This window comes from Dreissena polymorpha, chromosome 6, assembly GCF_020536995.1.
Source record: "Dreissena polymorpha isolate Duluth1 chromosome 6, UMN_Dpol_1.0, whole genome shotgun sequence".
Taxonomy (NCBI): domain Eukaryota; kingdom Metazoa; phylum Mollusca; class Bivalvia; order Myida; family Dreissenidae; genus Dreissena; species Dreissena polymorpha.
Genome location: NC_068360.1, coordinates 4937839 through 4952628, shown reverse-complemented (window position 1 = coordinate 4952628; position 14790 = coordinate 4937839). Strand labels below are relative to the sequence as shown.

The window sequence follows — 14790 nt, the reverse complement described above, 5'->3', positions numbered from 1 at the left end:
CGTTTTTCAGTGCGGTCGGGAATAAAATATATATAAAAAAAGACAATTTTCCGATTTTATTTTTTTTCCCATTTTCCAAAAATTAGGGTCGGCGGTTTTGTAAACAAAGAAATATAAAAGTCGTGGCCTAACATGAAGTGTATGATGTTCAAGACACTATTTTATTTGCTGTTTCAAAGTGGTGAGAGGGTATGTTAAGTCATGTTTGTGACAAAGCTGTAGTTTATGTACGTAAACTGCATCACGTATAACGATCATGAAGTTTAAACTTAATTAGTTTTAACCCAATTCCTAATCATGAAACAATTGTTAAGAGTTTAATGGGGAGATATATTGACTTTAATTCAACATACATGAAATAAATGCATATTGCCACTTTTAACTGAACGTGTTTTTAAATAAACCTTGTAAAATTCTACTTGCAAATTATCTGATAACCTGTGTACTTATTATATTATGCTTGCAAAAACTGTGCATATTTGTTTTAAATGAGACAATCCATACAAATATATCAGCACATGTAATTTAATCATGAATAAGGCAAAATTCTAATATTGGGAGATAAATCTCCAAGTATAAACATGCTTGACATTGATGTCAATAGATGCTACAAAGTGGTTCATTTCTGCAAGATTCTACACATCCATGTTCTCAACAATATATTGTTCCCAAACAGTCGATACTTACAGATAATTCTTACTCACTTAAAGATCAAAACCGTCGGTGGATACCGTAATCATGACAAATAAACAAAGATGAGAAGCTATTTATCATACGTGATATGGAGAGTCCTCAGTTAATCTGCACTAATCGGAGCAAATTATCAGCTACATTTGTTTGAGTGGACAGAAACCAACGCGTTTATCTTGTAATCTAAAGGTGCTCTGTTTAAAAAGTATTATAGGACGGTTAACTGAATTGCTTGTTAATTTTGGTTGACAAATTAAATTGTTGCAAAATTTTGCCCAGATCTTCGACTTCAATCCGAAAAAGTCATATATACATGAACATAATAATCTGCAATTCTGTCGTGTGTGTGTCCCATAGTAATATTGTATTCGAATAGTAAAGCTTAATGCGAGTGAACTCGTTTATATTCGAGGGTGAAGATAGCTTACTTATAGCCCTCTACTGCTTGATAACCCAAGCTAAAGTAAGGCGTAGCTTGCTGATTCAAACCGAAATAGGAAACAGTTTGCAACTTCGATGATACGCGTGTCACAGTACAGAATGCATGCTTAAGTATACGTAGTACGTTTGAAAAAAGAGTCTTGCTAAACTATAATTAGTACTTATAAAACAAAGTTTCTTTTATTTCATTGAAACGAAATTTGTTTGAAGAAATAAAATGTGTCTGTTCAAAAGCGCTTGGTGCGATATATATGTTTACTTATTTTTGCGTGTGTACTAAATCGATTAACTCTTTAGGCTTCTAGCGCAATCGCTTGCATAATTTTATCTATGCAATTAATTATAGCAAATTGTTCGTTATTCTACAGATTACAATGCGTTTTTTCAGTGTGTTTGGAATTAGGTTAAAGGTAGATCCAAAAGTGTGCTTCTGCTCGTTTGCGCTGTTTGGCAAATGTTGCTGTAATTTCACCCGACTTATATTTTAAGTTGTGTCCAAATACATCCTTGCTTGAAATTAATTCCTGAGTTAGACAAAAAAAATGTGATAAAAGTAATAAAACTTATCCTCGGTGGTAAAACAATTTGGCCGCCTGTGAGAAGTTTGTTTGAAAAGCTCTCCAAAAACAAGGATATTATCATTAAGTGTGGGAAATCTTAACTCTGCACAAATGTAAAGACAAATATCCCCATCAAGTGATTTCTACTGATAGCATGTTCTGATTTCTTTGCCAAGCTGTTTGTTTTCACTGCTGATGTGTGCACAATGATTTTATCTTATCTGAGTACACATTGCTCACGAAGACCTTGTGTGACAATATTGTGTGCGTCGTCTATTCGTTATCATGTACCATATTTACACTTCAGAGCACACATGGATTGCTCAATTTTCACGAAACTTTTTCAGCACATTTGTCGCAGTGATATTTCGGACAACGTCACTAGGTCAGATTAAAAAAAGGGCTTGTGAAAACTCTAGAAGAAACATGTGTTACACAATCTTCATGAAGCGTACCCAGAACATGTGTTTTTATGATATATCAGCAGAGTGTTTGGAAACAATTTTTGTTCGTTAAAAACATGGCAGTCTGCGGAAGGGGGGTAGCAGCTGTTATAACATGGGTATAGTCAAACCTTTTTACACTCTAGAAGTCTGATGTTTTGCACAATCATTATGAGACTTGCATAGAACCTTTTTTTTCAAATGATATATCAGCATAGTTTGAAAATGGCCCTTGTCCTCTTAAAACATTGTCGCCGTTGGGTAGGGCAGTTTTCTTATGTGGCTATAGTGAAACAAGGAGGTGAGGCTATAGTGATATATTGTGGACGCGCTAGAAGCCATCATCATTAATTTCAATCAGAACATTTTTAATGATATCTCGGCTGAGTTTGTAAATGATTCCGGTCTGGTTTTTCTTCTTTTGCGTCTGGGAAACCATGTAAACACTTAAAAACACATATCATTTTGTCCAATGATCATTAAACTTGCTCAGAACATTTGTTCTAATGATTTCGAGGTCGAGTATGAAATAAGTTCCGGTCCATTAAAAAACAAGCTTAGCGATTCTACTGACCTATTGTGTAGACAGCGATGTTTCAACAAAAGGGATTAAAATGTGCGAAAGCGACTCTTTGCGGATAATGGAGCGTGTCTGTCAAAATCGTCAATACTATGCGTATCCTTGGAAATTTATGAAATTCTTCGCTGGATTATAGTGTGCAATCGATAATTGCCGGGCATAATATCGGATGATTGATAACGATAGCGGAAGTGGCAAATGCGCGGTTATTTTCGGGCACTATTTTTTTCAGAAATATTTTGTTTACAAGACGAAAAAAGTAGGGTCGGGACCAAAATCGTAGGTAGGGTCGGGTTACCCGAAACACACATTTTTGTTTGTTTGGCCTAGTTGAAACTTCTATATCTTCAGACTCCAACTCTATATATCGCAAAGTGTAAGATATTGCTACTGCAATAAATGATGTAGCCATTATTGACAGATTGGCAAGTGTTCCAAATGGTGATCTTGTAGCCATTGAGGCTCGATATCATAGAAAAAAGGTTGTTTGACTAAATACTACCAGTGTAATAATTATGCATTTTCCGGGCTGACACCCAATAAGGCCACTTCTGAAAACCAAACAATTGTATACACAATAATAAATGAGATAATTAAAAATGAATTGGAGCATTCTATTGTTGTTGATAAAAAGGTGTTCTTCTTAACTACATTAATAAAACGTTTTATTGAAATTGCTGAATCAGAAGGATGTTCAAATGATGCAAACTCTTATAAAAGTTCCAATTTGAAAAAGTTGTTTGAAAAATTATGGCCAGAGGTATCCTTTATTCATCAGCATGAAAAGCCTGACCTTGTTTGTTCGTCTAGTTTGACTATTAATGATGCTGTCAGAAAGTCAAAGGAGATGGAAAAGGTCATTCAAGATGACAATGAGTGTTCATACGATGAACAACCAGTGTCAGAGGACGACACAGATGAAGCTGTAGTTCATAAGGCGATGGGTATTTTGAGAAGACGAATTATAGAGAATACTCCTAAATTTGATGACTTCTTTTACGCTCCAGAAGAAATCAAATTGTCAGATCAGAAGCAGTTTGTGGAGCCTTTTCTTTACAAGGCAGTGTGTTGGTTACATGACAAAAATGCTACAAGGAAGCTTCTGAGAGGACCATTACAAGATGTCAAGCTGCTGCTTGTGACCTAACTACACTTGTCACGTAAAACCCATCCTCTAAACACCTGAGCTTAGGGATACACGTCAACAGCGAGTTTGGCAGCCGCCATCTGATTGAAGAAATGTACTCTTTTGTTTATTCCATCTCATATCCAGATCTTCGGGTATTCTTGACATCAGCAGCCCAACCGAAAATTGCATCACATTGAATAACAGACTCTGGTGGTATTGTACCAGACAATATACTACCTAAAGACCAAAGGGGGAAGCTTGTAGTGGCAGTTGCTTATAACTGGAATCTGAATGAGCGAACAGTTGATGGTAAAAGGACGACTCATGCGATGACAAGCATGTTGGTCAGCAGTGCGCCAGCCGAGTCAACGAGGATTCCACGACTTCCGAAAGCAACAAGTAGGACGTTTGACAGTCAGTCACTTCCTGGTTTACAGGAGTTGTTTTTCAGTGTTTGTAACTTGAAAACATAATTTGTTATTTGCATTTTTTGTATTAGTAAATACAATGAAAAACCTCATAATTTGCAACATTTGTAAATAACGTTTATGAGTCTGTTTCAAGCACTAATACCTGGTTAGATTAGATTGTTGAATAAATATGATACATGGAACACTGCATAGCTGTTCTTTACATTCGCCTTGATAAGTCTTAAAGTATTTATTAAAGATTAAAAGCAAACTTATTAAACTTGATGGTTATAATGTCAAATGACTTTCCACGAACCAGTAAAATGGCCACATAGCGTATGTAGTCTTGGTTACCATGGTTACCAACACAATTTTAGGCATTTACTTTTGTTTAAAATGAAGCTTGTAAATGTGGATATATAATAAAGAGGTTAGTTATAACAGCAAATGTAAAGCATTTTAATTAAAAACGAAAATGATATGTCAATACTCAAAGTTTCGTTTATTTTTCAATTTTAGGTTTTTAACCATGAAATGCCCTTGACCTTGACCTTTGGTGACCTTGGTGATCTGTTTGGTAGAAGCCCTATATCAATGGATTACTTCTATCAGATATTAAAATCAGTACATATAGTTGTTTAATAGACGTATTCAATTCATCTTTATTAGTAATTGAATCATAAAACGGCGGCCATCTTGGACGCCATCTTGGATTTCTAAGCCCTTAAGCACTTTCCAGAAAAACGACATCTTGTTCTGAAATCTACAGACCCTGACGAACATTTTTGTATATAAAACCCTCTGTTTATGAGTTGTGGCCAGTTAGATGTAAAAAAGCTTTACAAATTTGCAGCAATATTTAGATATCCATCTTTGCGACTTAATGTCCAATTTGCAATTTTCATGTCTTGTAAAGGCATTCATTATGGACGAAACTAAATGCGTTGAAATTACCTCGCTTGTTCAGTTTTAAAAATGTTTTCGCAAATTTATTGCTTATGATGCGCTTTTTGTACATATTTGTTTTGTTTCTACGGCAATGACCAGCCTGCACATTATGCAAATAGGTCATGTATTGGCATAAGTGCATGCAATTCATTCTGGTGAACAAGCCAACGCTGGAAATTTGTCAGTAGATGAACCGCCGTGATGTGACGGCAACACTGTTGAAAACAGCGAACAATCAAAATAAGTTAAACACATACAAAACAAACATAGGTTTTATATTAACTCTTAATCCTTACGCTAGTTTTTTTAACGTATTTTTAATTCAAATGCCATTTATCTAACTTAACTTATTTGCTTGTAATGTACACACGTCTTCCACTATTTGTTTCAGTGCAGTGTTTTAACACTGAATGTCATGGAGCCCATATACGACTTCGTATCAGCCCGTACACAGCCTATGTACACCCTTGGGGTAACGCTGTTCACAGGTATGCAAACAGGCAGTTTTATCTGCAATGTCTGAAATGAGTCCGGTGACTAATCACATGTTCAAAAAATATTTTCAATGAGTCAGGTGACAAGTCACATGATCAAAAAATATTTTCTTGACACTGAAAATACATTTTCCTTGATTATAGAAATCGAATTTAATTGACATCAATGTTTACTATGGTGGCATTGAAAATTGAATATTGGTTTTAACGGCACTGATTCGATATTGATTGTGATGTAGACACCCAAAATAGCGATCCTTTTCACAACCATTTTAATTTTTGGCATCGAATTTTTAAAAAGTCGATGTCAAAAATTCTATGTTAACTTAAGTCGAATATTGAGGCCAACTAGCTTTGTTGATGCGTGGTCGTGTATTTCTTATTGAAGCCAAAATCCACAAAAAGCTGAAAAAATATAACTCCTTAGAAGTCCCATCGTAGGAACATTGTACAGGCAAAAGTACAAACCCCACACTTAAATCGGTCATTGACTAACATTTGCTAATGATTAATGGATTAGTTGCTGTACTTGCTTTGAAAATTGAGTAAGTACGCTACGTTCGTACATTGCATGCAAAAAAGTATATATTATATTCGCTCTTTTGAATATTATAATAATCAAATTCTTAACTTACAAACGCAATAGTTTTGTGTTTACAATAAACATCATTTCCTAATCTAAGGTATGAGGAGCGTGTATTGAATTGTTTTCTGCGGATATTGGCTTTTTCATTATATTAAAAATTATTTGGCAACGTGTGATAGAATAAAATGCGGCTCCGATCTTATCCCGTTTTGGGTATTGAACAATTCTCCCGCAGTAACCATAGACGGCCTTTCTTCGTGTTTAAATTTAGATTTATCCGTAATGAAAATACATGTGAAGGAACAGGTAAAGATCTCATTATCACTTTGTTTTTAATTGTTTTCCTTCAACGATCTTTCTTGAAATGATTACGTGAACTAAGTAATTAAATACAGATATAGAATGCGTACAATATAACAAATATGTTCACGTTTTTAGTTCGATACAAAGATTAACAATAGAAGCTAACAACATCTTTTATCTCTCGGCTGTGCCATGAGTGCTAGACAATTTGTAAATATACGAATATTATCAGTTAGTATTCAGCTGCACCGGCAGAACAGAAAGAAATTATAGTCTTATATTTATATCAAGTGGATAATAGAAAAACAATCAGACAAAATCACTCCACACATCACAAAAAACACGCAACACACACACACTTAATGAGATATACTTGTACCTTACAGGTTCATGGTGTGGCCTACTGTGCACGTTAGCGGCGATATTGGCGGCCGTCATTGACCGGCGTTCTGACGTACAAAAACTTATTGATCATCCTCCAGTGGCTAAGGACGATAGCAAAGGTACGGCTGAATTAAACTCTTCCTACCAATTGGTCCCTGAATTATAACCTTAATTAAGAATTTGTTTTAAATGTGTTGAAAGGAGTCTTGTTTCGATAAAGCCAGACTTACTGCATGACTGTGCAGTACGCACAAGCTAAAATTGGGGCGACACTTTCCGCTTTTATCTGGAAGTTTCTTCTAAACGAAATTCCAGGCTAGGCTGAAAGTGACGTCCCTGATAAGCACGTGCGGACTGCACAGGCTAACCTTGGACGACACTTAACGCACATGCTCGGTTTCCCCAGAGCTATTATATTTTAGTTTTTGAAGATTATGATTTTTCGAATTAACCGAAATGATTGATCGACTCTGATATACGCTCACATATACATTTATCGTTAGATACCCAAGTTTGAACCATACCGCGTCGCTTCATTCATGGAATGCACCGTAACCAGATAATTAATTGTGGATATTCGACGATGATTAATATATTAATTAATGATATGCTGATTAAAAAATTTGACATGGTTTTAATAATTTATATGCTTCAAAAATGTGCGTTGGGTTAAATTGTTATTTGTGTAGAAAGTTTTAGTGTTAGCGAAGTTTGGTTCTGTAGGGTATGGGCGATGTTGATGTTTTTATATTCATATCTCAATTTATCTGTGAACCTTGTTTATAAAATTAGAGGTACACACTACCGTCAATTATTCGGAAATTAGGAGTACGGACATATTTCAAATATGGAAACAACACAGCGTTCATAACTGCTTTAACACGTTATATACGGACAGCCTTACGAATACACGGAGAGTCGGGTAGATGGCATTAACGACATATAACACCGAACAATGAACGTACATGACTGTGAAACTGTCGTGTACTGGATTACCATTTGATGTGTTTTTCTAGTTTGCATGGTATTTGTAGATGAACGCAAACAACATACAAATGAGAAATTCGAAAACACAAATGTTATCGAATATAATGACTTAATAAAATCGATTAATGAAACAATATAGATGGCTCGTAACATATGTTTAAGGCCTTTCATTTAAATGCACAATTTAACTTCTAGTGAATTTTATAATTAATAGTAATTATATTAAGTAATTATATGTGATGCATGTTCTCGTCAGAATTAGTCTGTACCTTTCGCATGTGTCTAAGAAATATTATCTTTATTTTGACATTAAAAATCACGCTTACAAATTTATTTAAAACTAAAACCATGAACAAAGGTATTGCTTTACTTTGCAAACTTTAAAAAAAAACTTTGTTAAGAATCACCCATCTTATAGGTCTTCCGGTTTGTCGATCGATTTGTATGTCATAGAATGTAAACGTTTATGGATCGAACTACTTCCAAGCTCCATATTTTTTTCAAGAAGTTGAAACTTTCAACATCATGAACATGTAATCACCGTGAAGTTAAGATGAGCTAGACACCTCTTTAAAGGGGCCTTTTCACAGATTTTGGCATGTATTGAAGTTTTTCATTAAATGCTTTATGTTGATAAAGCTCCAGTAAAAACAAGAAAAAAAGTAAAGAAAGAAAAAAAGTCACCCTCAACTGGGCTCGAACCGCTGGCCCCTGGAGTAAGTCAAACGCTTAGAACACTCGGCCATCCGTGTTCATACAATGAGTGATGTATTTTATGCTTTATATATGCAAACCTCGTTGTGTCACAAAATATAACGACAACAACAGAACTCTCCAAATTATTCAATTGTTTCGCTTTATAATTTTCAGGTGTTTAAATCGTCAAAAGATGCATAAAATGGATATTTTAGAGCATGGGAAATGTTCAGTATTACTGTTACCTCACAAATATGATAACTAAAACGAACATTTGCGAATCTGAAACATTTTGTTTAATTTGGTCAATTTACCAAAACGTGAAAAGGCCCCTTAAATCTCCTATTATCCCTACACATTCTGATTTGGTCTGAACGTAGCTGACAGAGCGGTCCGGGGGTATAAATAACGTTTGTGACTATATCCTGTATTTAACAGAGGTAAAATCTAATAATAGATAGTATGCTTTAATAAACATAATAGATAGTATGCTTTTATAAACTCGTTTAGTATTAGTAACGTTTGTGACCATGCTTTACATTTTACAGAAGAGGAATCGAAGTTTATCAGTATATCTGATATGTAAGGCGATTTCCGTCCACATTCTGGCTTATTGCCATCAGCTCCGCTATCTTTTACCTGCAGCTTTTCCCCTTCCTGACACAAGGAGAGTAGGTTTGTTTATTATTATGCCCCCCCCTTCGAAGAAGAGGGGGTATATTGCTTTGCTCATGTCGGTCGGTCGGACGGTCGGTCGGTAGGTCGGTCGGTCGGTTGGTCCGTCGGTCGGTCCGTCCACCAGGTGGTTGTCAGACGATAACTCAAGAACGCTTGGGCCTAGGATCATGAAACTTCATAGGTACATTGATCATGACTTGCAGATGACCCCTATTGATTTTGAGGTCACTAGATCAAAGGTCAAGGTCACGGTGACCCGAAATAGTAAAATGGTTTCCGGATGATAACTCAAGAACGCATACGCCTAGGATCATGAAACTTCATGGGTAGATTGATCATGACTCGCAGATGACCCCTATTGATTTTGAGGTCACTAGGTCAAAGGACAAGGTCACGGTGACCCGAAATATTAAAATGATTTTCGGATGATAATTCAAGAACGCATATGCCTAGGATCATGAAACTTTATAGGTAGATTGATCATGACTCGCAGATGACCTCTATTGATTTTCAGGTCACTAGGTCAAAGTTCAAGGTCTAGGTGACCCGAAATAGTAAAATGATTTTCGGATGATAACTCAAGAACGTATATGCCTAGGATCATGAAACTTCATAGGTAGATTGATCATGACTCGCAGATGACCCCTATTGATTTTGAGGTCACAATGTCAAAGGTCAAGGTCACGGTGACCCGAAATAGTAAAATGATTTTCGGATGATAACTCAAGAACGCTTTTGCCTAGGATCATGACACTTCATAGGTACATTGATCGTGACTTGCAGATGACCCCTGTTGATTTTCAGGTCACTATGTCAAAGGTCAAGGTCACAGTGACAAAAGTCGTATTCACACAATGGCTGTAAGTACAACGGACAGCCCATATGGGGGCATGCATGTTTTACAAACAGCCCGTGTTCTAGATGTGTTTGCTCAATTTTAAACGATTGCTTTATCATCGGGTTTCCTTCTTATATGATACGAGTGACAATTAATGATTTGGGTTTCGTTGTTTATACATATTACAACTTGCAATAATGAAATTTGTTTGCTTTTACATACCAGTTACAACCTTTTATTAATGAGTTGTGTTTTACTTGCACTTATATTTTAAACAAAACTTTGGTTATCTTTTACATATTTATACAACTCTCGATAAATGCGTTTGACTTCATTTTCCATAAAAAATTTACCCTACCGGTTTCACCGGAGGGGACTTATGATTTGTGTCAGTCTGTCTGTAAGTCTGTCAGTCCGTCACATTTTTCTGGATCCTGCGATAACTTTAAAAGTTCTTCATATTTTTTCATGAAACTTGAAATATGGACAGATGGCAATATGGAGATTATGCACGTCATTTCATTTCGTTCCTACGTCAAGAATTCTGGTTGTTATGGCAACAAATATATACAAAAACATATTTTGACAATGGTGGAGCCAGTAGGGGACATATATTGCTTGGCAATGGTCTTGTAACAACATGGTACAAGTATGTATTTATTTGGCTTTTTCTAAACTTGCATGTTACAACTTACAATAAATGATTAATTAAAATATTCATAAACATGGCTGTATCGGTCTTCTTTGCTTTTGAAGGCTGTTCTTTGCAACGAAGTATTCAAGAAGTCCGAAAGAGGCAAATACGATAAACAGGTAATCCGTGAGAGTGTAATGTAGTGTTGCATATGAGTCGCGTTCTGGGAAAAACTGGGCTTAATGCATGTGCGTAAAGTGCCATCCCAGAAGAGACTTTCTTTAAACAGAAAATATCATAAAAGCGGAAAGTGTCGTCCCTGACAAGCCTGTGCGGACTGCACAGGGTCCGCACAGGCTAATCAGGGACGACACTTTACACACATGCATAATGCCCAGTTTTCTCAGAACGCGACTCATATATTGTCTTATATTATATAGCTCATTGGTAATTTGCCTTAATTGAAGACAAGCGGGCAAGATATTCGCTTTTGATAAAGTTTTATTATTTCCTATATGTTTCATAATGGGAACCGGTATTATGGAGAGGCTTTACAAGTTATAATGCAATTGTTTTTATGAATGCCATTTTTATTATTATATTTTGAAATTTGTCTTAAATGCACATTAATGTTCCATTAGAATTTCGGGACAGTTAAATTCATCCACTGATTGTACCAGAAAAATAAGCACCCACTGTCTAGCTATAATTCCGTATCACCTTACCTATTATGTTATGCAATGGTATTAACTTAAATATAACATTCGCTATGTAACAGTAATATCTATATGCTGGACTATGCAGCATGGTATACATGGTTGGGGCGGTTTCGATGCCACTGTTCGGTGTTGCCATCGACAGAGTGGGTCGTAACCTGTACTTCCTAATGACCGGTCTCGTCCTGGGGCTGACTAGCCATATCATGATGACCTTCACCTTTGTGGAGCCGTACGTATGCACGGTATAAAAACAGAACCATGTTTTATCAAACATTATTATTATACTTAAAATTGGGTCGAATTTTAAATGTATGGTACGATTTTTAATGTAAGTGACACGGGGATAATTTGCTCGACCATGTCAAAAAGTTTTAGCCGTAGTTCTTAGCTTTTTTTCGGCGTCTTCTAAAAGCTCTGGGTATGTTGTATCCCCGATTATTTTACCCATTTATCCAAATGTAATTGTTGAGTCTTTTGTTACAAATATGATAATGTTATTGAAAAACAACCGCTCTGAAACTTATATCCACATTTAATGATATTTATACAGATTTCCTTTTTAATGGGTCGTGCTTACATTGTAAGGTCATTCCGGTCGCGAATATTTCAAGGCGTGATTGCCCGTTGGTTATTTATTGTCCCCTACCGGTAAAACCGGAAGGGACTTATGGTTTGCGCTCCGTCTGTCAGTCTGTCTGTTTTTTCGTCACACTTTGTTGGATCCGGCGATAACTTAAAAAGTTCTTCAAATTTTTCCATGAAACTTGAAACATGGATATATTGCAATATGGAGATTATGCGCGTCATTTCATTTCGTTCCTACGTCAAGAATTCTGGTTGCTATGGCAACAAATAATTTTTTTTACTGACATTGGTGGAGTTTCACTGGTAGGGGACAATATTGCTTGGCAATCTCTTGTTAGATTTTTTTCATATTCAGAGCATTTATTGGAAGTTGGTCGCTTTTATAATTTTTATATTAAATGGTGTTGTTGTTTGTAGTTTCATGTATTGTATAGGCGGTGACCTGCCTTAAATTAAATACTAGCTGATGGTAAAAAGGTTATATTTCCTGATTTTGTTTTTCGAGTTTTATATTTCCAATATTCATACATTTGTACGTGTATGCAATAGTTCTGCCGCTATCTGATTTATTATGGCAATTTTTCAGAACACTCATGATTCTCAAAAAATATTAAACTGCGTGATGTAAAAACTGTGTGACCACAAATATGGGGAAGGTGTAGTCCACTGTTTCTTTATTTTTCAGGTGATTCTTGGTATAGGATACTCCTTGGTAACCACCACATGTTGGCCCCTGGTGTCTTACGCGGTCCCTCTGAGGTACCTCGGCACTGCGTTCGGAATGTAAGCATCGACTTTGTATATATAGTTCATTGCAACCCTCTGATGTACCTGGGCACTGCGTTCGGGATGTAGGCATGGACTTTTAATATAAAGTTAATTGCAATATATTTCCTTAATTAACATTCTGAGTTACCTTGCCACTGAGTTCGGGATTTAATCATCTACATTTTGTAACGTAAATGTCTTTGTAATATTAACCTGTACGATATAAATGTCACCTCAATACATTTGTGAATATGTTGTTTAAACAATTTCGATTTCCCGCGACTATGGCTTGTAGAATTTTTGCACAATTACAATATTCGAAAACTCTTCTTTATTCGGCGTTAATATGGTGTTTAAATTCTCTACTGTTCGTGTGTATGAACAATATACGAACGTCGTCGTTGAAGTCAGCACAGGCTAATCAGGGACGATACTTTGCGCTTGTTTTATATTTCTCGTTAAAGAAAGTCTCTTCTTAGCAAAAATCCAGGTTATGCGGAAAGTATCGTCCCTGATTAGCCTTTGCGGACTGTACATGCTAATCTGGGACGACACTTTACGCACATGCATTTAACCCCAGAGCGCGGTTCATGTGTATATGAATTATATTCTTTCAGCACATAGATGTATTCTTTTCAGCATGGGCACCGTTATGTCTGTGGGGCAGGCCATTGATACGTATTTTGTTGGCTTCATCGTGGACACTGCCGGCTATCTGGTCCTTGAAGTGTTCTTTACCATGTGTGTCATCTGTAAGTGTCACCAATTCTGAGAGGACTCATTGTTGAAACGATTAATTATTCGGCCAGTTACACTAAATAGTTTACCTCACCTACTTGTGCATCTGGATTGAAAGCGGGTATATAGACAATCATACTACTATTTCAAAACAAATAAAACTTTGATAAATCAAGAAGTGAAATAAAGGTTCTAAAGAAGAAGTTTCCAGAAAATAAACGAAATAAAAGTTTAAGCCGATTGCGAGTAATTTTCTTCTGTACAGCAAAGAACTCGTTCGCGTACACAAGACATGTACTATTTTCGGAAATCCGCATTCGGCCTTGCATATTCGTCTAGACGACACATACTGACGTAGACGCTATTATGGTTTTACAACAAATACGAGTAATTTTGTTAAAACGGCGGTAACTTATTCGTCATACATTTCACCGAAGTAAACAATATTTAAACAGTGGTTTAATATCAAGATTGTTAATTTATTGTATTTAACATTCATATGTTGGTGTAAGAGTGCGATGATAAAACGTTGACATATACGCCGTATGTATATTCTCTGTAAGGTCCATCAATGTTGGTTTCTTACCCGGGAACTATAAACCAATCATGAATCAATTCATGGTTTAAAGGTTTTCGCCCTAGTGTAATCATATTGAAATAGCCGCGTCAACACATTTCATAATTCACAATTCATAAATCGCGTGCTCACAACATGTGCTGCAACACAGATCACGGGTTGCCATGTTTCCCCTGTGTTCAAATAAACTTTGCAATTATGTAAGATGTTCTGTATTTAGTAATGACATGCGAGTGTATGCTGTCGTTCTAAATACTGTTTTTAGGCTCCCCGAACATTTTCGTGGAGCATATAGTTGCCAGTTTGAAGTTCCGTACTTCCTAACTTCCTTACTTCCGTCCTTCCGTCACACTTTTGTTACAGTTTCTCATAGCACCTTCAATACCTTACCGATCTCTTTCATATTTGGCATGTAGGTACATTGAACGGACCTCTACCTTTTGATAAGGTTTGAGGTCAATTGGGTCAATACCTTATGTAACCGAGGCTAATAAAATATTTTTCCGTCACACTTTTGTTACAGTTTCTCATAGAAGCTTCAATACTTTTCCGATCTCTTTCATGTTTGGCATGTAGGTACCTTGCATGGAATTCTACCTTTT

The 14790-nt window shown here is 36.1% G+C and overlaps 2 protein-coding genes and 1 long non-coding RNA gene across 6 annotated transcripts in view; 2 read left to right on the top strand and 1 right to left on the bottom strand.

Moving 5' to 3' along the window:
• LOC127833769 (uncharacterized) overlaps positions 1-14790 on the bottom strand; it is a 140610-nt gene that overhangs the window by 111208 nt on the left and 14612 nt on the right. The gene's annotated exons all lie outside the window — the stretch shown is intronic.
• Positions 1-14790, top strand: part of LOC127833773 (major facilitator superfamily domain-containing protein 1-like) — a 152108-nt gene that overhangs the window by 135710 nt on the left and 1608 nt on the right. Inside the window, exons 9-12 of one of the 4 annotated variants that reach the window (XM_052359212.1) lie at positions 10924-10980; positions 11606-11762; positions 12791-12888; positions 13513-13625. The exons of 2 other annotated variants lie outside the window; for them this stretch is intronic. In XM_052359212.1, the coding sequence (XP_052215172.1) occupies positions 10924-10980; positions 11606-11762; positions 12791-12888; positions 13513-13625 (425 nt within the window). The remainder of the gene's footprint in view (positions 1-10923; positions 10981-11605; positions 11763-12790; positions 12889-13512; positions 13626-14790) is intronic. One more of the 4 variants, XM_052359211.1, reaches the window with a different exon arrangement.
• Positions 2481-7005, top strand: LOC127833790 (uncharacterized). Its single transcript, XR_008027603.1, has 3 exons — positions 2481-4242; positions 5593-5689; positions 6971-7005. It is a non-coding gene; the product is annotated as an uncharacterized LOC127833790 (long non-coding RNA).